The sequence below is a fragment of the Poecilia reticulata genome, linkage group LG11, assembly GCF_000633615.1.
Source record: "Poecilia reticulata strain Guanapo linkage group LG11, Guppy_female_1.0+MT, whole genome shotgun sequence".
Lineage (NCBI taxonomy): Eukaryota > Metazoa > Chordata > Actinopteri > Cyprinodontiformes > Poeciliidae > Poecilia > Poecilia reticulata.
In genome coordinates, this window is record NC_024341.1 from 1,386,264 (window position 1) to 1,410,537 (window position 24,274).

Here is a 24,274-nt window from a genome sequence, read left to right on the forward strand (position 1 = left end):
AAAATTTCCTCTTCGGTCATATTTTTATCCGTTTCCTCGTCAATATGCGAGAGCTTAGAGCGATGCGCGCTCCCGCGACAGGGGATGCAAATTTGGGCAGGGGGGCTTTTCTGGGCATAACACCGGCTTCTGAGTCCGTTTAAAGGTCCAACCTGGATCCCCAGGCCGGAGCCGAGTATAACGTTAAATACTCTGGGGGTTTTTTTGTTTGTTTGTTTTTTTTGCCAAGCTAACTACAAATGTAACCCAAGTGTAGTAAAGACAGTGAGGAATAACATACGAAGCTGAAGTTAGGTTCCGATTCACCACTGGTATAAAAAGCTTTTTCACTGCCTTTTGGGATTTCTGGATTATTGTTTTTGTTCACATCAGTTCAAAATCTAAACTGATGTCAGATTCTTTCTGACAGTTTGCCTGTTGTAACACTTTGACTTGTTTCGAAAACACTAAGAAGAGCAGTGGTTTTTGGCATTTAGGCCACTTTAGACGAGGTTCTGTCTGAAAGTCTTAAGGGAGGACTAACTTTAGGCGGCAGCATTAGTATTTTTTTATTATTATTTATACTGTAATGAACGCATGGTTTGCTTTGTACTCTATTTGAAACTCATAGGCCCATACCAGATGAACTGTATTCATATTTTGGAAATTCTATGAAAGTAAACAATACTCAACTATTTCAAAATAATGAATTTATAGTAATTTTTTGGGGAACAACATGGAGCTACTCCTCAAGGGAAGTATTAAACCTACCTATTAATGTATTATAATGTGTATTAACAGAATAAGTTTCTGATAGTGGATAAGGTACCAGAACTGGATTCTACCCAGTGACCTAATTAATACACCCAGACTATCATCTGCGAAAGTCTTGATCTTTTTGGAATCCAAAATATTTTTAAAACGTTTTTGGAAATCTTTACTGTAAAGAAAAAAATGGATTTTAAGGGAGTAAGAAGCTTGTGGGTTTGAGGTCTTTTTGCATGGAGTTTTTACATTCTCCTTGTGCATGCATGGATTCTCTCGGGGTATTCCTGCTTCCTGACTGAGATTAATTGGTGTCTCTAAATTGTTCTTAGGCGTGTGTGTGTGTGTGCGCGCGCGTGTGTATCATTGTTTGCCCTGCGACAGAGACCTGTCCAGGGTGTCCCCTGCCTTTTGCCCAAGTACTTTAGTGGGGATAAGCGGGTATAGATGATGGATGGGTGGGTGGGTTTCAGGACTACTGTTACCAAGTTACCCACCTTAAATGGGATCCAGCATGACAGCTGTAATTTTGTGTATTTGTTTGTATTTTTATTAAAACTTATATCCAAGTCCTGGATTGGTCTATAATTAGGACATACATTCTAAGATACATTTTTTTCTGAAATTGAAAACCTTTTTATTTTGTAAGTCTACAGAAATGTTATTTAAATGCTTTAAAACAGAATAATCCCGTCTAATATCTGAACACTCAAAGTTCTGCATGTTAGAAGCTGAACTCTGTACCAGGAGGTTTTGCCAATAAAGGCATGAAAATGGAACATTTTCTTCTTTTTAATTCCTGAAGATAATGTTTCCCAAATCACAAACTGTATTAAAATAGTTGTTTAAGGAAAAAAAAGACCAGTTCTGGTCATTTCAGGTATTTTAGATTTTAATCTCAAACAAACCCAAAAACAATAAAGATTTCCTAATGGTAGTGAAGCTGCCCTTTACTCCAGGTAGAATCTACCTTCAGTGTCTTTAGCTGAACGTTGAATTGTTGTTGATTTATTACAATTTATTTGTCATTAGTGGAACACTGTGTGCTATGATCTTTGCATTTAAGCAGTGTTTAAATTGATGCTGTTGCTTTTAATCTCTGCAATACTTGAAGCTTCATGTAGCAGCTAAACACAGATCTATATATAAACTCCAGGGTTTTGAAAAATCATATTTTGTAGACCATTTATCACAATCTAGAGAGTGGTGCTTGAAAGAAACAGGAAAATAAAAAACATCAATCCATTGTCTATACCTGCTTAGCTGTGAAGCGTCGCAGAACGTGGCTAGTGCCTTTCTCCAGCGCTCTTTGGACGAGAGGTGGGGGACACCATGGACAAGAAGCCAGTGCACCAAACGGTAAAACAGATACACACACAGTCACTCCTAAAGGCCACATTCAGTTGAGGAAATGAAATGTTGTCATAACTCTGATATCATCCAAGTATCTTGAAACAATGGCTGTAGATGGTGATGCTGTGGGCAGGAAGGATCTCCAGTAGCAGTCAGTTTTGCAGCCAATCTGAAGAGGGCTTTGACTGAAGACTTTTGTTGACCGTCTCATTACCTTTATGACATGCTAACAGTTCAACATCCAGGAAGCAGAGGCAGTATTCCACAGCAGCATGTCCTGCATGTCTCCAGCTCTTCTGCTCCTGCTGCTCCTCTTTAAATCTTCTCCTGGCTGTTTTGTTACACAGCTGGGCAGACAGAAATAACCTCATATTTTTTTATATTTATTTATTTTTATTTTTTGGACTTTGGAAGCAGGAGCACCAGGGGAGGACCCTGGTATATTCAGAGAGAACAGGCAGACTCCATACAGTTGATTGTTATCAAAGGCGGTTTCTGTCTTTATTCTAGTTTGTTTGTCTGGTTTAGAAATATTTACAGTATTTAAATCCTCTGTGTTCTGATAATGTCTTAAATAGGAGGCTGCTAATGGCAGAGGAGACATTGGAAAGATTGATGGAGGGAAGAAAGACAAGGCCGGCTCCAAGCTGTCTGTGGAGCGAGTGTACCAGAAGAAGACTCCTCTGGAGCACATCCTCCTGCGTCCTGACACATACGTCGGCTCCCTGGAGCCCGTCACTCAGGTGAGCTGCTGATGCTCTGCTTTCTCACTGGCTGTCAGTGACCCTGTCACTGCCTCTGAACAAATCAGGACCCTTAGAAAATTAAGATCAAAACAACAAAAAGGCTAGCAGCAAGCTATTCTTCTTCTGTCCTTTTTTTCCCTCATAGTTACAAATTCCCAAACTGGTTCCCACACACACACACACACACACACACACACACACACACACACACACACACACACACACACACACACACACCATGTGTTTCATTTCAGAATATTTCTGACTTTTCAAGAGGGAAAATTCATGTAATGTCTATTAAAGCAGTTTTTTAAAAAGCAATCTACTGTATCATGGTGGCATATAAAAAATGAATTAACAACGCAAAAGGTTCTGTGACGGTTGGCTATTTAACAACGTCTCTTAACACAGAGTCTTATGTCTCAGGTCCATTTTTCAGTTTTAGATAGTAAAACCTGATTATGAGAAATTGTGTCAATTCACCTTAAATAGTTTCTTTCTGCAGTTGCTGCCTATGAACACAGTTGACTCTTTGAGTTGGATGTTTTCTGTTTCTTTTTGTTCATTTAACCTTTGAACTTTTTCAGCAAATGTGGGTGTTTGATGAAGATGTCGGAATGAACCAGAGGGAAATCACCTACGTTCCTGGACTCTACAAAATCTTTGATGAAATTCTTGGTAAGAGAATCTGAGATGTTGTTTAGAGTTACCCTCCCAAACTTGAACTCTGTTTTACTTTTACCTGCCAGCTTTTATCTAGTCTGTCATTGTAATTGTACAGTTTAACAACATGAACAGCGGATGTAATGAAGCCTGTTGCAATAAGCAATTAATCACATGACAAATTAAAATGAGCTCGATAATTTCCATTCCCATGATTAATATTTTTTTGAAGATCAATTTTGTTTGCAGACATCACAATCCATTTTATTTAGGATTCCGGTTTTGTGTGGTTTTTTATTTTTATTTTATTGTTTTTAGTTGGCGTGGTTGTTTTGGATATTTAAAACGTATTACAGTTCCAGTGTTAAGTGTTCTTCACAAAATGAAACTTTATTCCTTTTTGAGGGGGTAAACTCTCATTATTATTCCATTGTCAATATTTTACTTGAAAATGTTGTCAAAACAGCAATATTATTGTTTATCGCAATACTTACTGGCACAATTTATCGTCCAGTAAAATTTGTTTTCATGACAGGCCCAGGTGGACTTAATTTTATTGCCAGCAATTTAAACATTGTGTTCGTTTGGTTTTTTCTTGTTGTATATCAGTTTCACTGTGAAATGATCTCAGGTTTAAGACTAGAACAGTAAGTCTTAGTATCAGCTGCAGCTGTTTCATTTTTCCACGCCTCAGAAGTGATAGAATGTGGAAATCCCTTTAAAATTAGCTGCAGTTCCCTTCCTATGGACTTTAAAATGACGGTGAATAAGTTCTAAAGTGTGACAGAGTGCTCAGGTACGGTTTTATTGCTGAGAGTCACTGTTTTTATTTCAGCCATGAAAAGCTCAGCAGCTGTTGGAACCCTCACAAACAGCTGGGGTAGAGTTCACATTAACATTTGAGCTACACAGACGAGGAAGTGTCTCACACCGGACAATTTACAGATGCAGAGGACAAGTTACTCACATGGCTCAGCTGTGTAGCTAATTAATAGAGGACATTGTGGTGACCTCTAACATCTCAATATTTTACACTATTTTAAACAGAGAATTTTATACATACAATAAATTACAGTTGCTGCTGTTATGTTTACAACTCAGGGGTCTTATTAACAGAATATTTTCCATAGTTGGCAGTTTTTAAAAAAAAGTACAACGAAAAAATGTCAAGCCCGTCTCCATTTTGACGGATTACAATTTACACTTTTGATCATACTTGGTGCAGAAGCACAGACATTATGCATTTACGCACAAAGTGCATGGTGGAGGTAAAATCCTTTCTGAGTATCATCTCTGACAAGGACACTGAACTAAATGCATCTTGCTGACCAGGAGTTGACAGCCTGAATTGGTTACGGACAGGACGCTCTGGAGCGCGTCTGGTTCTAAAGTACATTCCACACTTTGGCTGAAGAGGCGTGTTTAACAAGCATTTAGTGCATAAAGATAAGAGAAAACTGCATTCTATGTTGTGCTAATCTATTTATATTGTAAATAGAGGAGTAGGCAGTTTATCTTTCTAAGGAAAGAATTTGAGGTGCAGAAGTTCATTAGACTTCTGCACTTCTGCTCCACTCAGTAGCAGTGGAGATAGAATCCTTTTTGTCACACATCCTAGATGGTTTGCTCTTGACTCATCCTGAAGTTTGAGGTGACAAAACGGAACTGGAAGATGTTAAAGCTGAAAACGGGAGAAGTAACTCTACTTACTCAAACGGGGGTCTGAAAACGAAAACAGTAAAACATTTTTTTTACTCTAGTGGCCTTTATTTGATAGTGAATTGACAGGAGAGACGGTACTGAGAGAAGGGGAAGACGTGCAGCAAAGGTCGCCAGGCCGGGAATTGAACCTGTGACGGCCACATCGAGGACCAAGACCTCCATGTATGGGTTGTGCTTAACCCCTGTGCCACCACAGCACCCCGAAAGCAGTAAAACCTTAATTAAAATAATATGTGTGGCTTAATTCAGCCTTTAGCCTCTAATTAGAGTTAGGTCAGATGTCCATGGACTCGGTCCGGGTCGGTTTAGAGTTTTTAGATCCGATCTAAACTCTAGCTCACATTTCTCCTCCAGTCGCTGTCCAGGAGGAAGTTGGCTTGAGGTGGTGAGATGCTCATAGTTTAACTGGAGTCGATTCATTTTGATTCATATGTAGCTATTGGGGCCACAGTCAGTGGTTCTTGATGATGGACAACAGAAAAGTGTAGTGCTACCTCTGTTACAGCTTCTGGAGTGTTTTTTTTTTTTTTTTTTTTTTTTAAACACAAAACAGAACTCTAGCTCACATTTCTCCTCCAGTCGCTGTCCAGGAGGAAGTTGGCTTGAGGTGGTGAGATGCTCATAGTTTAACTGGAGTCGATTCATTTTGATTCATATGTAGCTATTGGGGCCACAGTCAGTGGTTCTTGATGATGGACAACAGAAAAGTGTAGTGCTACCTCTGTTACAGCTTCTGGAGTGTTTTTTTTTTTTTTTTTTTTTACCAAACACAAAACAGAAATCCTCCAACCGCTTAAAATCTGAAATCTGACACCACTCCGTTTTTGTTTCCATTTCGTGAAGAAGAAAGTTGCGCTCAGTGTCTTCCTCAAAGGTTTTCATGTCATTTCCTTCAGTGGTTCTTGGTGCAGCGCCACCACAGGCAAGTGGGGAAACAGGTTTTTCAAGAGATTTGGTTGGTTTGACACAGAGCAGAGGGGAAAAAGAACCACTATACACTCTAAATGTTGTTTTCTTCCTCTGACAGTCAATGCAGCAGACAACAAACAAAGGGACAAGAACATGACTACCATCAAGGTCAACATTGACCCGTGAGTATCTCCATTACTTTATTAACACAAGCGGCTTTGTGTCAGTAAGGGAGCAGACCTGTTTGTTGAAGGAAAACTGTTGTGCCATCTGTCATCAGCTGTGCTCTCTGGTCAGTAGCTGTAATAACTGCTGCTGTGCCAAGTGTGTCCTCATCTGACTCTTGAGCTGCCTGATGAATAATCTCATTAAACCTGCCTCATCCTGGTCTCTGCAGCTGATGTGCTTACACAGAGATGATGATAATGATGCTGATGCTTCTTTTCTACTTTTCCAAGCCTGCATGGTGGATGTGAACACATGGATCATATTTAAATTGTCTTTAATCTGGAAGCAAACACCTTTTAATTTTATAGTAGTGATGTCTCCCTTTACCCAGAGACATTATGCAACCGAGTTTTGAAAAGATCTGATTACTAACTACTTATCTTTCCATATTTGTCCTGCAGCCACAAGCTGACTGTAGGGATGGATACTGAAATGCTCTGGTTTTATATCCCTGTGTGTTGCTTTTTTCGATTCTGTTATAAACCTAGAGACAGGAAGATGATCTGAAGGCGCAGCAGATGCATTTGCTTAAAAATGCTCCTCTTGTTTTAATTAAAATACTTTAAAAATGTATTCCTGTGCAATAAGGAGTCATCTTGTGAACTGTAAATTTGTTAGATCCTACCCTGGTCACAATTTCCCACTGCAGTCTGTTCTTTGTTCTCCATGTAAGGATTTGCCTGCCGTAACTGTTCAAGTGTTTTCACAACTTGCTGAATGCATTTCAGAGCATTTTGTTTATGGTAGCAATTCCAGATTATTATTACTATTATTAAAAGTGAAACACTGCAGTGGATGACTGAGTGATTTTTCTCTCGTCTTCCCCAGTGAGTCCAACACCATCAGCATCTGGAACAACGGTAAAGGCATTCCTGTGGTGGAGCATAAGGATGAGAAGATGTACGTCCCAGCTCTGATTTTCGGCCACCTGCTCACCTCCAGCAACTATGATGATGATGAGAAGAAGGTCACAGGTAAAACATCAGTCAGGACAGGGATGGTCCAGTCAAAGCAATTCTTTCATTAGTCAGTTCATTTAAATCCACCAAGGTTCTCAACTTTGTATAAATACTAAATATAAGGTTGCAACTAACAACAGCGATTTAATCTATTGACTATTCTGATGATGAATTAATTAATGGCAGGCTCTACAGATTTTTCATTTTAGCATTTTTTAAATTCAGAATTATAAATACATCTTTGCTCCATTTTGTTTTTCTTGCCTTACTGCATGCGTTTCATGGCTCAGCTTAGCTGAGCCATGAAAGTTTAACTGGATCAGTACTGACTGTTGGTCTGTGTCCAGGTGGAAGGAACGGATACGGTGCTAAACTCTGCAACATCTTCAGTACCAAGTTCACAGTGGAAACTGCCTGCAAAGAGTACAGACACAGCTTCAAACAGGTGGGCTGCAGGGGAGAGAGCTCTGGTAATGTTAGCATCTAGAGGAGTGATGCCTTCACAGGCACACACACACACACACACACACACATACTATCCCTAGTGAAGTAAAAACGGTCCTTGAAAATGAGGGTTAATTATAACCTATATAATTACTATGTTCTCCAATAACATCACAATCTAATCTTTTTCAGAAATTGTGCAGCAGCAGCAGTTAGTAGTAAGAAGTGATTTTAATTTTGCTTCAAAATGTAACTGGTATGAAAATGTAATAATTTGTTTTTTTTAGATAGTCAGTGATAAAGCCAATCAGAGAGCAGAGTGAGGTTTGGAGCAGTTTATTAAAACTCCTCTCCACACACATTTGTTCACACAGTTTGGACTGGCAGTTTGTGGCCTTCAACCATCGTCGCCATGAAACAGTCTGACATGAATAATTTTTTAGCAGACTCTGGACTCCACAGTTGCAGTGGATGGAGATGTTTATCCCCAGACCTCAGGCCCAGTCTGGACGTAGGAAGGCCCGGCTCGTTCTGGGTCAGGAGACATAATCTACATTAACATCCCACTAACAGCAGCCTAGAGAGACTAAAATGTGAGAGTTTTTTTTCTCAAGAATCCATAAATGTCTTCAGCCACTGTGACCAGATCAACACCAGCAGGCTTTCAAACCTCAGTGAAAATACTGATTCATTTACAGTGTCTTGTCGGTTGTTTGCCTATGTGGTCCTTGAATACTTTTACAATAGTTGAATACTTTCTAGTTTTTCTGCTGTCATTGTAAGACAGTTTAGTATCTTAAAGACAATGTTTGGTTTATCCCTTTATCTAATTTTAGCCCATTTTGAAGCAATGTCTTCCCCAGTGGCTTTTGATTTGTGAGTGAAGTAACTGCTGTTTTTGTAGGCGTCTGAAATGCTGTCAGATTAAAGGTAAGACTGTTCTTGTCCCAATTTGGTGGCAGCACAGCTGCAGGCGTCACGGGGTGATTTCCTCTCTATTTATGAGACATGGACAAACTGCACATTATAAGTCTAGGGTGTGTAAGAATTGTGCACATCGATGTGTAGGCAGGTTTAACATGCTGTGTGTCAAAGTTGTTTGCAGAAACAACAGGTATGTTACAGTGTGTGTGACCCCTCTTCAGACATGGCAGAACAATATGACCAAGACATCTGACCCCAAGATCAAATTCTTCGATGGAGAAGACTTCACCTGTGTGACGTTCCAGCCAGATCTAGCCAAGTTCAAGATGGACAAGCTGGACAAAGATATCGTAGCCCTTCTCACCCGCAGAGCGTATGATGTAGCCGGCTCCTGCAGAGGAGTTAAAGTCTCACTGAATGGCAAGAAGCTACCTGTAAGTCTCTCTCAATGTAGAGTCCTGTCTGGATCTCTCTTTCACCACATCGATCCATCCAATGATTTAATGTTGTTGTTTATTCCTGCTTAGCTGACTATATGTATTCCCAATCCAAGTAGTCCTTTCCTTTCCATTTGTGAGCGCAGCAGATGTTTTGATGATGTGCGCTCTGTCTTCTCGTTCATTAAAGGTGAACGGTTTCCGCAGCTATGTGGATATGTACGTAAAGGACAAACTGGATGAGACGGGCGTTCCCCTGAAGGTGATCAATGAAACTGTGAATGAACGCTGGGAGGTTTGCCTCACCATGAGCGAGAAGGGTTTCCAGCAGATCAGCTTTGTGAACAGCATCGCCACAACCAAGGTATGGACATGTCAGATGGAAAAGTTAAGAAAAAGATGGATTAACGCTGAGACTGTGTTTTAGGGCGGCAGACACATCGACTATGTAGTGGAGCAGATTGTGGCGAAGCTTATCGAAGTGGTGAAGAAGAAGAACAAGGCTGGAGTGTCAGTCAAACCTTTCCAGGTGGCTGCACAGAGTACTTTAGAGATTTAAGATCTTTAAAATCGTCTTCCCAATGATTTTAAAGGCATATTATTGGAGAGATTTGCCTTTAAAACTTAACCTTCGTTTTTATTTGGCTATCAGGTGAAGAACCACATCTGGGTTTTTGTGAATGCACTGATAGAGAATCCAACGTTCGACTCTCAGACCAAAGAGAACATGACTCTGCAGACCAAGAACTTTGGCTCCAAGTGTCTTCTGTCTGACAAGTTCATACGAGCTGTAAGGATCGTTTGACTTACTTTCAGCTCCACATGCTTCTGATTCATGGTTTAGAGCTTGAAACGCCTCGCCTTTGTCACCCACAGGCCACCAACTGTGGGATCGTGGAGAGCATACTGAACTGGGTGAAGTTCAAAGCTCAGACACAGCTGAACAAGAAGTGTTCTTCTGTGAAGTACAGCAAGATCAAAGGCATCCCCAAGCTGGATGACGCCAACGATGCAGGTGTGTTTTCTGGAACGATCTGCTGTCGTCTTTATCCGATCCAGCTGCATGGCTCCAAATCCCACATCTTTTCTCTGTATTAATTCATGTCGGTGTGTGTTGTTTGTAGGTGGCAAACACTCCTCTGAATGCACTCTGATCCTCACTGAGGGAGACTCGGCCAAGTCCCTGGCCGTGTCCGGTCTGGGAGTCATCGGTCGGGACCGCTATGGAGTGTTCCCACTGAGAGGCAAGATCCTGAACGTTCGAGAAGCGACTCACAAACAGGTGGGGACGCCTGCAGAATTAAACCCAGAGTGAATCATGTTCAGTGGCCAACAAGCTGGGAAAGGCCTGGTGAATTGTTTGGTAAAAATGGTCAAAATCATTGGGAAAGTATCATCTTTAAAAAACATCCTAAGAATGAAAATACAATAGAAGTTTAAGGGTAAATAAAACAGCCATACGAAAGTAAAATCATATGTTTAGCGTCCAGCTGACCTGGAACAAAAAATGACACTAAACACAGAACGACGCCTAGGTTCACTGTGTGATACACAGCACATTGGATCATAATTGATACATTGGGAATAACAACGAACTCTGACCAAGGTCATCCAAGTACTGCTGGCATTAAACCAGTTGGGATTCTTCCTAATGTTGGCCTGAGCTGATTTTCTTTAATTAGCATAAATTAGGTATTGTAGGAAACAGAGATAAATAAGTCAGAGATTTTTACTGTCAGAATTTTGACAATGTTTACTTTTTTGACCTGCTATTTGATTCCTTATGACCTTTTTCTAACTGTTCCAGCCTATTTTGTGCTTCATAAACACCAATATTCAAACTAGCACCCCATCAGTAAATTCCTCAGTGACCAGTTCTAGTATTTACATTCTTTCTGGACATGTAGTAAACTATTAAGGTATTGATTTCTAACATGTCTGTTGGTCCAGAATGAATGTTAATTGATCTTTTTCAACAAATTTTGATTAATGTAAAAAAAAAAAATACAGTTATCAGAAATATTTTGTTTGCTATTTCTACACTGTTTGTTCCACAAGAGCGTCAATAAACATCAGTAAAATTGAAACCAAGATTAAGTGTAGCTTCTGTGTGCAGCTTAGTGACATAAATCACATTTCTTTGAGTGAGTGGTGTCCTGAAGAAGCCTGTCTCAAATGAAAACGTTTCTCAATATCGTTTATGCTTGTGGTGCTATGAATGCTGCCATGCAGTTACCTAAAAAGAAGTAATAAAAACTCCTCAAAATAGAAGAACAGAGAAATCATCTCGAACCTTAAGTGTAAAAAGTAGAGATGTGCCGATCAGGTTTTTTTTCTGCCGATACCGACCACCTCCTGTTGGACGATCGCCGATACCAATCACCGATACCGATCACATAATTATTATTATTATTATTATTTTTATCATAAACACTACCGGTTACATTATGTGGAAAAAGGAACCATGAATTCACCTTAATTTATACAAAAACTTGTTTTTAATAACTTTTTCCAAGAAGAAAACTAAACAAAACAGGCATTCTGCAAATTGTACTGCTATCAATAATACTATCTTTAACAGACTGATAACATATAAAGGCTCTGAAGAGGCTGAACTCCGTCAAGTATGGCATTGTTTTTATGTCGTATTAGCTTCGTTGTGTTGATGCATTTTGACGTGCTTCAATTTTCCGCCGCAACACGCAAACTTCCCCATTCACTCAGTGCGTTATAGTTCCACATCGCTTAGGATTTGTTGCTGCGMGTTTGCGCAGTGTGAAGGAAAGAGGAGACCAGCTRCACAGGCAGGCTGCGAAATGAGATGGAGGTGATCGGTATCGGCAACAAGAGCCAATGATCACCGATCATGCACTTTTTCASGAAAATCGGCCCGATTATGATCGGTGACCAATCGATCGGCACACCTCTAGTAAAAAGATTTGAATAGATAAAATTGCTGTAGTATTTTTAATGAAAGTTTTTTTTTCTGTTTACCAGATAATGGAAAACGCAGAGATAAACAACATCATCAAAATCGTTGGATTGCAGTACAAGAAGAGCTACGATGACCCAGAGTCTCTGAGGACGCTGCGCTACGGCAGGATCATGATCATGACTGACCAGGTGACTTTCCTTTGGACCTTACTGCTGCTGAAAGGCTACACCAGCTCTGCAAGTCATAACAACATGTTGTTTTCTAATAGGACCAAGATGGCTCCCACATCAAGGGTCTACTCATTAACTTCTTCCACCACAACTGGCCCTCCTTGCTGAAGCACACATTCCTGGAGCAGTTCATCACTCCTTTAGTGAAAGTAAGATATTTATGGATGCCATGGTGAACTTCAGAGCATGTTAGCAGGTGTATGCAGGTGAATGAAGGCTTTCTGCTCTGCAGGCGACCAAAAACAAACAGGAGCTGGCCTTCTACAGCCTCCCAGAGTATGAAGAGTGGAAGAAACAAACAGAGAATTTTAAAACCTGGCATATAAAGTACTACAAAGGTTTGTTACCTTTAACTCAGTACCCAAGCAAACAATATTGTTTGATTAGGTTTTAATTTTATAATCCAACTCACATGTCAGGTTTGGGAACAAGTACAAGCAAAGAGGCAAAGGAATACTTTGCAGACATGGAGAGGCATCGAATCACCTTCAGATACAACGGTGCTGAGGACGACGCTGCCATCACTCTGGTAGGTTTAACCTGACTGTCTGCTGCTGCGCAAAGAATAACCAGGCTGGTAAAAACTAGGGAGGCACTGACCCACTTTTCACTTCCAATACTGATACAGATATCTGAGGTCTAGAACAGAAAAACAACTGAATTGACTTAAAACTCTACTCCTACTTCCACTGACTGACCAAATTTAAAGTTTCTGTTTTTACATATTTTAAGCTACTGGTGGATTTAATTGATAACAAATTGATTTGATAGCAAATTGAGTTATCAAATCAATTTGTAAGTCTGAATTGACTTAACACATAAATTTTTTTAAACACAGACACACCTGTGTTTAAAGGTGTGTACTGCTGTACTGGTGCAGCACACTGTACTGGTGTGCTGCACCAGTACAGCACACTAAAAAACCACCAATAACTTCACAAGGTTGGTCAAACATGTAAAAACATCTTTAATTTGTTCAGTCAGTGGAATTGGGAGCATAACAGCCAATGGAAAATTAAATTTATCCAAATTTTGTGAAACATGTAGAAATAAATTACACCAAACCTTCTTTCAAATGGTTCAGAAAATGCAATTAGAAATTCTAAATCTACTATAAGATAAATAATAAAGCATGACATCACCCTAAACCACCCATTCTATGATTCAGTCTAAATCATAGAATTAGACTGAATAGATCTGCCTTAATTTACAAGGCATATTGTGACTGACAACATAATCTAGAGTGTTTTTCACTATCTGGATCGATCCACATGTTGATATCAGATGGGTGTATCTCTAGTTAAAAATCCAACAGGTGTTGTTGGTGAGAGCTAGCTAACAATGACTGTGTGTGTCCAGGCCTTCAGTAAGAAGAAGACAGATGACAGGAAGGAGTGGCTGACCAACTTCATGGAGGACAGACGGCAGAGGAGGATGCATGGCCTGCCGGAGGTTGGCATCGTCGTTCAGCTGCTCTATGAGCTACACACACTCAGACTCAGTAAAAAAAAAAAAAAAACTGGCTGTAACAATAATTCTCTTTTTCAGCAATACCTTTATGGAACTCAGGCCAAACATCTGTCGTACAATGACTTCATCAACAAGGAGCTGATTCTGTTCTCCAACTCAGACAATGAGCGGTCCATCCCATCCCTGGTCGACGGTTCGTCAGCGCTCTGCCTCTGAGCTTAACACGATGTTAGGATCATGTGTGATGAGCTGGACGTGTGTGTTGTTTTAGGCTTGAAACCGGGTCAGAGGAAGGTTCTGTTCACTTGCTTGAAGAGGAATGACAAGAGAGAAGTGAAGGTGGCCCAGCTGGCTGGTTCTGTGGCTGAGATGTCTGCCTACCATCATGGAGAGGTAGAGGCAACTCATGGAATAAGCATAACCCTGCTTCACAACAAACTTCAGTGTATTTTATTGGGATTTTAAGGCATAACTATGAAGTAGAAAGATGGTGAGCAGAGTGGGAGAACTGTCTTCCATGTTTCTGATGCGGCATACTTCTCTTACCTTACATCTTCTTTAACATTTTTCGTCCTTAACGACAAGAGTTTCGGAGTTCACAGCTCTTACCTTAGCTGTGCATCACTGCGGCTCTTGACTCTTCCTATTCACGGAAACATGAGCATGAGCCAGGAGTCATGACTAGCCTGTAGACTGTAGTTGTGCTCAGTAAATCAGTTTCTACTTCCCGTCTGCCTTGCAGCAAGCTCTCATGATGACCATTGTGAACTTAGCCCAGAACTTTGTGGGCAGCAACAACGTGAACATCTTGCAGCCTCTGGGTCAGTTTGGTACTCGTATTAATGGAGGCAAAGATGCTGCCAGCCCCCGTTACATCTTCACCATGCTCAGGTAAGGCAGACACCATAGAAATATGGATTCGTTACTGTAATGTACATTAATGTAATTCTGGTCTTTTTTATGTCCTGTTTGTTTATTAAAAGATCCATCACAAACGGTTACCTGGTTGTGATTTATGATACAACGTAACATAAATATTCCATTACAGCAGAATGACTGACTGGAACGCAGGACTTATTGGTTACAATGCTTCAGAAATTACAACAGTAATATGTTCTGTCTGCACTAGATCAGAGAGATGCAGATGGAATCAGTAGATGCAGTATTACATTCATGCAATATTTATATAATATTTCACAATATTGCCATTCCATGATTTCTTAATATGGAGCAGCAGTAGTGTGTGTATCTTTGTTTAGTCACAGCCTTCATACTGATTGAGTCACTGAGGCTGGCTGGATTCATTACATTAGCATTACTTTAGTCACTTATTGAAATATGTTATTAAATGAGTTTGGAGTTTTCTCCACATCCAGGAAGAGACTAGACATGTTCCTGCTCTTCCTGGTTTCTTAATCGTCTTTTCTCCCTCCAGCCCCCTGGCCAAGCTGTTGTTCCCAGCGGTGGATTTCAATCTGCTCAAGTTCCTGTATGATGACAACCAGAAGGTGGAGCCAGAGTGGTACATTCCCATCATCCCCATGGTGCTGGTGAACGGAGCCGAGGGCATCGGGACAGGCTGGGCCTGCAAGATCCCAAACTACGACCCCAGAGAGATCGTTAACAACATCAACAGAATGCTCAACCACCAGGACCCCTTACCCATGGTAAAACTAAACACAACAGACAGAAAGAAACTATTACTGTTAGGGTTTTTTTGTTTTTTTAAGAGAAACCAGTGGAGTTTGACCAATGAAACTTCAAATGTGACTCCTATCATTCAAAGCAGTTCAGGTCAGAAAGACAAAGTATATTAAGCATTTAATGACATCACAAGCTGATTGTTATTTGCAGAAAATATTTTAAAACTGGCAATAACCAACACTCGAGAAGATATCTTAGGATTTATAGGATCTCCAAGTCCAGTAGTCTTGGGATGTTATTTTAAACATCAGTAGTAATGTGGAAATTGTTAATATGGTTCTTGACAGTACCAAATATTATTTGTGTATTTTATTTTTTGTTGCATATTTTCATCAAGCTGTTTGTATTTTTCTGAAACAAATGTAAGCCAAACGCTCTGGAAAAACCAGGTAACTACAGTGTATCCTAGGTAACAGGCAACATATTGTCAGTCATTTTTTTCTTGCTGGTTCTGTCAGGAAACATTGCTACTAGGGTTGCACCGATCGATTGGGCCTTATTTCTAAAATTGTGTGTGATCATTGACCAACTGATTCTTAGATGTGAAGCCGATTGTTTCTGTAAATCAGCTCTGCTGTGAGAGAGGGCTGACTGACTGACCCCCCACCAGGTTACGGTTAACACCAGTCATCCACTGTTGTCAACTTACTGGCACTTCACAGCCATGTGACACTGTCAGTTATGAAAAAGATGGTTTTGGCCAAAACCAATATCAGTGGATGAGACTTTTTTTTAATCAGTGCTTGGCCACTTCGGTGCAGCTCCAGAAGAAGCCCATTTCTTCATCAGCTGTTTCCAGACTAATACTTGTATGTTTGCTTGTTGTGAACCCAGCTTCCCAGTTACAAAAACTTCAAAGGGCTGATCCATGAACTGGGCCACAACCAGTACCTGGTCAGTGGAGAAGTGTCTGTCATCGACAAAAACACCATCGAAGTCACAGAGCTTCCCGTCCGGACCTGGACTCAGGTACAGCCAGGATTCCTTCAGCTCATGTTCCTGAACCAGGAAGTGTTTTTGTCCCTGTGTGTCATTTGACGGGTGGGCAGTAGAGTGGCTAGGCTTGCATGGTGGCTGCTGTGTGTTTAGTTGGTGGTGTGTGATTGACGTGTTTCTGCCAGTGACTGTGGCCTGTCTGTGATGTGTTCAGGCCTATAAGGAGTCTGTGCTGGAGCCCATGCTGCAGGGGACTGACAAGACTCCAGCTCTCATCTCTGACTATAAGGAGTATCACACAGACTCCACGGTGAAGTTTGTGGTGCGCATGTCTGAGGAGAAGCTGGCCCAGGCCGAGGCCGTCGGCCTCCACAAGGTCTTCAAGCTGCAGTCCAGCCTCACCTGTAACTCCATGGTAACCACAGCATCCCTGCCTTTCACAGACAGTTTCCTGCTTTATGATCCTGATGTCACATGATGCCCAACACTGTAATGATGTTGGTACTTCCAGGTGCTATTTGACCACATGGGCTGTCTAAAGAGGTATGATTCAGTCCAAGACATCCTCAAAGAGTTCTTTGAGCTCCGTCTGCACTACTACAAACTAAGGAAGGACTGGTTGCTAGGCAGCCTGGGGGCCGAGGCCTCCAAACTCTCCAACCAGGCTCGCTTTGTACTGGAGAAAATCGAAGGGAAAATCTCCATTGGTGAGCTATGGACTGTTGACTCAGTTAGAGCTCAGTTTTCTGAAAGGAGCTGATTCCATTTCTTTTATTTTTTCTCAACAGAAAATAAATCCAAGCGTGAACTCATCCGAATGCTGGTGCAGAAAGGTTACGAGTCAGATCCTGTTGCTGCTTGGACCAAAGCTCAAGAGAAGGTACAGCAGAGCTCTAGAGTGACTAGTTCCTCTAGAGAGGTAGTAAACCAGATGTTGGGTGAGATTGAGGCGCTAGATGATGGAATGCTGGACTTCTCTGATAGGCTCATGAAGAAGACGCTCCTGATGGGAATGAGAGTGACAGCTCGGTGGATTCCAGCTCCACTTCAGGTCCCAACTTCAACTACATTCTCAACATGCCTCTGTGGTGCCTGACTAAGGAGAAGGTGGATGAGCTGCTCAAGCAGAGGGACCACAAGGTACTACTTCTCCTCCTCGTTTTCCTCTGTCAGCTCATCTATGTTCCTTCATCAGATTAGTTTTGACGTTATGGTTTTAAAGTCAAAACTACATTACATTACTGGGGATCTTGTTCACGAATGAGGGAAGAAGGGAGCGGGAGGTCGACAGACGGATTGGGGCAGCGTCTACCGTGAAGCGGGCGCTGTACCAGTCCGTCGTGGTGAAAAGAGAGCTGAGTCAAAAAGTGAAGCTCTCGATTTACCGGTCAATCTACGTTCCCACCCTCATCTATGGTCATGAGCTTTGGGTCATGACCGAAAGAACGAGATCACGGATACAAGCAGCCGAAATGGGTTTCCTCCGCAGGGTGGCTGGGCTCTCCCTTAGAGATAGGGTGAGAAGCTCGGTCATCCGGGAGGGACTCTGAGTAGAGCCGCTGCTCCTCCACGTCGAGAGGAGCCAGTTGAGGTGGCTCGGGCATCTGGTCAGGATGCCTCCTGGACGCCTCCCTGGTGAGGTGTTCTGGGCACGTGCCCCGGAAGACCCAGGACACGCTGGAGGGATTACGTCTCTCGGCTGGCCTGGGAACGCCTTGGGATTCCCCCGGAGGAGCTGGAAGAAGTGGCTGGGGAGAGGGAAGTCTGGGCCTCCCTTCTGAAGCTGCTGCCCCCGCGACCCGACCCCGGATAAGCGGAAGAAAATGGATGGATGGATGGGACTACATTACAACCCCAGAGCGACCTGCAGTTTTTTCCTTAGTTTCAAACTTATTTATTTGTGACATTGTTTTCAATTCAGTTTTCTTTTCATGAGTTCTTAACCCTTTGTTTGCTAGTTTAGTTCAGATTTCCCTTGTTTCTGACATTCACTTTTTGCAATGCCATTTAGATACCAGGGGAAAGACTGAACAAAAATAAAGAAATCACAAACCACACCAAAGTTTAAGACTTGTTAATTTAGGACAAATGAACAACCATGTTAGTAACAAGAAAACATCCAGCAGAGGATCTTTCAAAACTTCAGAAAACCCAACAGCAGCAAAGCTCTTTAGAGAGATTTTAATGAGGAATTTAAGGTTGGTGGGATTTTCCCCTTTAATAAAGTCACTCATATTTGATCTTGTTTTTATCTAAACATTTATATTCACACTAATCCCAAATTGGACTCTGACTCTTTCTCCCAACATCTGCTGGCATGACACTAGACGTCAACAGAAACATGGATTACATGATTTATATACTGCCATCTGCTGGCACAATGTGGGACAGCAAGAAAAAAACTGCCAGAAACTAGACTTGTTTCTGGTAGTAACAAATGTTTTTCTTTTACTTCTAGTTTTTGTTAGTTGTTAGTCATTAACTGTAATGGCCTTTTATTAAATATATTTGGTTTCAATGAGAAATCTTCATATCTGACTGCTTAGCTGATTGGAGTTTGGGTGTGTCGTGTGTGTTTGTGCAGAGAAGTGAACTGAATGATCTGCAGAGGAAAAACTCTGAGGAACTATGGAAGGAGGACTTGGCCGTCTTCATCGAAGAGCTTGATGTAAGTCTTGTCGTCTGACCTTTTTTTTATAATTCTTAAACACAAACATTTAAATCTGTGCCTTTGTTGATTTTCATTGTGTATCAGTATTTAGCTGATTTAGCTTCTGACCAGCAGGGGGAGCACTGACTCGATAAGTTTCACATGCCTGTTAGAAGCTAAATAACATTGGTTTAGAGCCACAAGTATTACATAACTTTTTGTGAAAAGACAACTTAAATATTTATAATAAATATCTATGATAGGAAATTTGTGATCATTTTTAAAGAACCGCCATTTTATTTCTGCTTTTAATACCTGTAGGTAAGAACTGTAACTTGTCTGTTGTGTTAATAACAGTTGTGCTAATTATATTCTGTTTTTCCCTGGACAGAATGTTGAGAGCCAGGAGAGAGAGGAGCAGAACGCAGGCAAGGCCATCAAGCTGGTCAAGGGCAAAGTGGGGAAGCCCAAAGTGAAGAAGATGAACCTGGAGGAGACGCTGCCCTCCCCGTTCGGCCGCAGGGTGGACCCGCCTACTCAGCCAATCAAGTCTGATGCTGCCAAGAAGCTGATCAAGAAGAAGAAGGTAACAACGCTGGTGTTGTCTGTGGACATACAGACGTAAAAACATCTGCCGTCCAGAACGGTCACAGACTATTTTGTTGTCAGGGCGACTCTGATGCAGCTGTGAAGTTGGAGTTTGAAGATGACGGCGACGGAGTAACCGGAGAAAATGCTGTAGCCAAACCCAAAGCTCCACGAGTCAAGAAGGAGAAGAAGGAGCCAGGTCAGAACCAGAGTGCCACAGAACCAGACTCTTCCTTCAGAGTCAGAGCTCTGAAGGAAGAGCTCTCACTCTCCTTCCTGTTTCCTGTTGCTCAGGAGCTCCCAGAGTGAGGAAGCCTCCAACTCCAAAAGGAGCTTCAGCTAAGAAGCTGAAGAAGAGAAACCCCTGGTCTGACGATGAGTCCAAGTCAGACAGCGACCTGGAGGACAACGAACCCGTCATTCCCAGAGAGACCAAGTCTCAGAGGGCCACAGGTAAACCAGCCAGAGAGCTGCACCTGAACGTAGCACCAGGTCTAATTCATTGTTTCCCTTCCATTTCAAAATGAAGAATTGTTGCATAAAATCTCAGTAAAACAACAGTAACAGTAGCTAGTTAGCTTAAAGTAGCGTAAATAGGAATTACAAAAATACACAGCAATTTTGAAAAGAGTTCATGAATGAGCCTGAAAAAGATGTTGATGTCTCCTATTAATATATCTCATGTTAGTCTTTACATCCATTGCAGCCATCATTTTCATGATTTACTGTGTAATCAGACTCATTCACTTTATTTCATTTCTTTTGAATTGAAACACTGTAATTGTAAACTCATGTTTTTTTAACATTAGCAGAATATTGAAAATGTTTTCAGAACTGCAATATACTTTATTGATCCCTAACAGGAAATTTATTTGTTCAAAAACTACTCGCATCCATATTTATATTGGCAAATATAAATGAACAGTTAGTAATAAAGTGATGACACAAGTGTGAAATCACAAGTAATTTAAATATGATCTAAATATAGAATAAATTAAATGATTATAATAATACATTTTATTTATGAAGCACTTTTTATGAAACTAAGATACTGTTCAGTAATAAAGATTAAAAATAACAAGAACAGCAACTGCAGACAATCAGAAAAAATAGACAATAAAAGCAATTTCATAAAGATGGGTCTTCAGTAGGGATAAAAAAAATTAAGAACAAATATGTACATGGAAATATGAATCTGTAAACTTAAACATAAAGACAGTCAGAGTTGGCCGTTAAAGTCTGATGGCTCCAGGCAGGAATGATCTCCTGTGGCTCTCATGTTACTGTGGTGCATTATGGTCTATTGAGTCTCTGGCTGAAAGGTTTCCTGTATCCGGCAGCACATTACACATCTTTTGTTTTTCACACATTTCTAACAGACTGTCCAGTGACGACTGGATGGCCACATGGTGTGTGTCCTCAGTGTGTTTTAGCTCCAAAGCTGCCTCCGCTTGTTTACTCTGTCATCGTAACACATGAGAGCTCCTGTGTTGCACCTCCAGTCAACATCGGCCACCTTTGTTATCATGAGTGGAGCGTTTGATCTTAATTCCCAGTGAGGACTTTGCTTTCAAACTGCCACCGGCCAAAAGAGAAGCCATTGGCTTTTGTCGGCTCCGGCTGTCTGATGCAACTGAAATAATCAGAGTGCAACCACTGGAATCCATGGCAACCGTAATATGCTTTGACATGGACTCTGCTTTCATCCTCCAGCTTCCAAGCCAAAATACACGTTTGACTTCTCCGAGGAGGAGGAGGCGGACGAGGAGGAGAACGGAGACGATGACGTGGCCTCGTCACCGGTGAGGTCAGTCAGAGACGACTTCGGCTTCTCAGACACCAAGGACCGCGATAGCGGCCACAACGAAGACGATGAAGAGGAGAACAACGAAGACTCCTTCTCTTCACCCATAAAGAAGCCCATGTAAGGTTTAGAAGTCAGCTGCTGACGGATGACTCTTTCCTGCCCCGGTAAATCCTGCCAGCTAACCGTTTCTCCTCCTGTGAAGGCCCGCACCTGCAGCCAAGAAGAAGGAGAAACCCAGCATCTTCTCCTCCAAGTCAGCCTTCTCTGATAAGAGCAATGACAGTGGTGAGTTCCAGCAAATGAGCAGCCTGCCAGTCTATTGCGTAAATTAAAATCACAAAAATGAAGATGAGGTGGTTTTCAGCCGTATCGAAACAGAACTGCAGTGGAAACACTTTATTCACTTCACACAAGTCACATGATCAACAGCTGAATGTTAACTACTGGTGGAAACACCAAAGACATTGACAGGAAGTAGTAATAGGATGATGGTTTGTTTTTGTTTTTTCGTACAGTGTACAGCTGGCTCCACCAGAGCTCTCACAGCATCACGGTTCATAAAAAGTTGTGTGTCATGCCAAAGTCTTGAATCCATAATTTGTCTATAAAATCACCAACTACAATTTACCCAAATCACCTCATATTGGCTGTTCTGATTGGCTGATAGATGATGAGCGCTTGCACCATAGCTGAATTCTGAATACATCTTGTATAACTGTTTACATCTGAAGTGCCGTGGTTTTTAATGACTCATTACATTAAAAACCATGGTATTCACGTGGGATTTTAATTTAATGTAAACACAACAAATGCAAACTGGTGTTTTTTCAACATTAGCAGAATATAGACAAAGATTTGTGCACATTTGAGATGGAAGCGCAGCTATTGCTGCATGTTTGCTGACGTGTTGGACCCTGTGTGCTCTGCAGACGGCTCCAGGTCGGACAGCGACAATGACACCGGCCCAAAGTTCTCCACCTACTCCAGCAGCTCAGCGTTTGACAAAGCTTCGCCAGCAAAGAAAGGTAACGCCTCAGAAGCATCCAGCAGAGGGCGCTGTAGCATTGTGTGCTCTGTGTGACTTTTTATTTTTGTGTTCAGCTGCAGCTAAGAAGCCAGCTGATGCTCCCAAAGCTAAGAAACCAGCAGCACCTAAAGCAAAGAAACCAGACAAATCCATCTGGGACTCTGACTCTGATACCGGAGACACCAGCACCAAGAAGCCAGCACCAGCTCTCAAAGGTACTGGGTTTTTAAGTTAGTATAGACAGAAAACATCACATTGTTGGCGGTGAGGTCTGGTCACCATCTGGTGTGATTGCAGGTAAAGTTCGGGGGAAGAAGAGGAAGGGCTCTGGGTCTGAAGACGAGTACAGTCCAATGAAAAAAGCTCCAAAACCTGTGGGCAAAGTGAGTTGACATAACACGGCTACGCTGTAGAAAAACACACTGACTGTCTGGTTGATGTCTGTAGATGTTGCTTCAGTATTTCACAAACGAGATGATCTCCACGACAACTGAACAGCTGAACAATCAAAATGTGATAAGCAAAAGGAAAGACTAGATTTCAATTGAACACATCAGATCCTGGTCCTGATGAGGAAAAATAACTAAAAATCATGCATAATTCAGGTTTAAAACACAGTTTGGACACAGCCAACAACGGACAGCTCTACATCACAGACAATAACCAACAGATGGACATATCTTTAAGATACTTAAGGTTCTTCAATTTGGCACTTTGTTTCTTTATTGCATTTGTCAGTTATGTCGTTTTCTAAAGGACCTAGACGACCTTCTCTGAAGAGCCGGTTGTTCTGCAGTTTTTTTTAAAGTCCCAATGTTTTCCCCGTGCAGAAGCCCCAGAAACCTCCGTCTGACGATGAGGATGAAGACGACGACGACGACAACAGCCTGAGCACCGCGAAGGGCCCGTCCCGCGAGCGGCCGGGCCGGGCCAGGAAGGAGGTCAAGTACTACCACGACTCTGAAAACGAGGAAGACGACGACGACATGTTTGATTAAAGTCGGTCTCGATCCACCCTGCTTGTTTGGAAGGTTCCTCTTCCTGTGTTCCCTCAGACTTTTGTACATTTCCTGTTTTATTTTTTCATTAATGGTGGCGTTAAATGATTTTTAATGTGTAGGTGTTTTACACTTTTTATTAATATACATATACAGGTTTGTTTTTTTACGCTCATTGAAATGTTCCGTATTTGTCTGAAGCAGCTTTTAGGGGTTTAGAGCGCTGTTCTTTAGCACATTTTAACTGTTAAGATACAATGTAACTTTTTGAACATGAAGTTGAAAGTAAAGAGTAAAATGTTCACAGTTCTGGTCCGTCTCTTCTCTGACTTTTGATGCTGGTAAACAACGTTGACAGGCAGCTGGTAAACAGGAAGGTAGCAGGGTTGTCGCCTCCTAGTGGTCATAATGTTTACACTTGTTTTCTTCTTTGATCTATTTTCCAACTGACTCAACTGTGTTCATGCCTGATGGTAGTTTCAACAGTTAACAGCATCACTACATTAAGATCATGATTGTTGAGTTCAACCCTTCACTAAAATATTAATGTTGGCTTAAATTTTTGGGGTCATCCTGCTGGATGGTGACCCTCCACCCTTGAGTATTCTTCAGCTTTTTTTCTGGACTGTCTATTTAGCTCCACCCATCTTCCCATCAACTCTATCTTCACTGTTCCTTATGAGGAAATTCAGATCCACAATATGGTGCTGCCACCACCACCATGTTTAACCACAGGTATGGTAAAAGTAGGTCAGGCTAATGTGGAGGTTTGGTTCTCCATCAATCCTGATGTTTTGCAC

At 41.5% G+C, this 24,274-nt stretch overlaps 1 protein-coding gene across 3 annotated transcripts in view; it reads left to right on the forward strand.

Annotated features, from left to right (window-relative positions):
- top2b (DNA topoisomerase II beta) overlaps positions 1 to 23,783 on the forward strand; it is a 27,427-nt gene extending 3,644 nt beyond the window's left edge. Inside the window, exons 2-37 of one of the 3 annotated variants that reach the window (XM_008421258.2) lie at positions 2,008 to 2,103; positions 2,676 to 2,840; positions 3,431 to 3,521; positions 6,256 to 6,319; positions 7,194 to 7,339; positions 7,672 to 7,769; positions 8,914 to 9,126; positions 9,320 to 9,493; positions 9,557 to 9,658; positions 9,782 to 9,919; positions 10,006 to 10,144; positions 10,254 to 10,411; positions 12,127 to 12,252; positions 12,333 to 12,443; positions 12,527 to 12,632; positions 12,714 to 12,823; positions 13,654 to 13,746; positions 13,843 to 13,957; positions 14,036 to 14,157; positions 14,507 to 14,655; positions 15,200 to 15,431; positions 16,303 to 16,437; positions 16,619 to 16,819; positions 16,916 to 17,111; positions 17,193 to 17,284; positions 17,389 to 17,544; positions 18,989 to 19,072; positions 19,446 to 19,640; positions 19,724 to 19,841; positions 19,937 to 20,095; positions 21,356 to 21,566; positions 21,652 to 21,734; positions 22,379 to 22,474; positions 22,551 to 22,691; positions 22,774 to 22,859; positions 23,307 to 23,783. In XM_008421258.2, coding sequence (XP_008419480.1) covers positions 2,077 to 2,103; positions 2,676 to 2,840; positions 3,431 to 3,521; positions 6,256 to 6,319; positions 7,194 to 7,339; positions 7,672 to 7,769; positions 8,914 to 9,126; positions 9,320 to 9,493; positions 9,557 to 9,658; positions 9,782 to 9,919; positions 10,006 to 10,144; positions 10,254 to 10,411; positions 12,127 to 12,252; positions 12,333 to 12,443; positions 12,527 to 12,632; positions 12,714 to 12,823; positions 13,654 to 13,746; positions 13,843 to 13,957; positions 14,036 to 14,157; positions 14,507 to 14,655; positions 15,200 to 15,431; positions 16,303 to 16,437; positions 16,619 to 16,819; positions 16,916 to 17,111; positions 17,193 to 17,284; positions 17,389 to 17,544; positions 18,989 to 19,072; positions 19,446 to 19,640; positions 19,724 to 19,841; positions 19,937 to 20,095; positions 21,356 to 21,566; positions 21,652 to 21,734; positions 22,379 to 22,474; positions 22,551 to 22,691; positions 22,774 to 22,859; positions 23,307 to 23,474 — 4,800 coding nt within the window. In that variant the 5' untranslated portion in view covers positions 2,008 to 2,076 and the 3' untranslated portion in view covers positions 23,475 to 23,783. Of the gene's footprint in view, positions 1 to 2,007; positions 2,104 to 2,675; positions 2,841 to 3,430; positions 3,522 to 6,255; positions 6,320 to 7,193; positions 7,340 to 7,671; positions 7,770 to 8,672; positions 8,699 to 8,913; positions 9,127 to 9,319; positions 9,494 to 9,556; positions 9,659 to 9,781; positions 9,920 to 10,005; positions 10,145 to 10,253; positions 10,412 to 12,126; positions 12,253 to 12,332; positions 12,444 to 12,526; positions 12,633 to 12,713; positions 12,824 to 13,653; positions 13,747 to 13,842; positions 13,958 to 14,035; positions 14,158 to 14,506; positions 14,656 to 15,199; positions 15,432 to 16,302; positions 16,438 to 16,618; positions 16,820 to 16,915; positions 17,112 to 17,192; positions 17,285 to 17,388; positions 17,545 to 18,988; positions 19,073 to 19,445; positions 19,641 to 19,723; positions 19,842 to 19,936; positions 20,096 to 21,355; positions 21,567 to 21,651; positions 21,735 to 22,378; positions 22,475 to 22,550; positions 22,692 to 22,773; positions 22,860 to 23,306 lie in introns of those variants that run through there. The other 2 variants (XM_008421257.2, XM_008421259.2) reach the window with 2 other exon arrangements.
- The last annotated feature ends 491 nt before the right edge of the window (positions 23,784 to 24,274 follow it).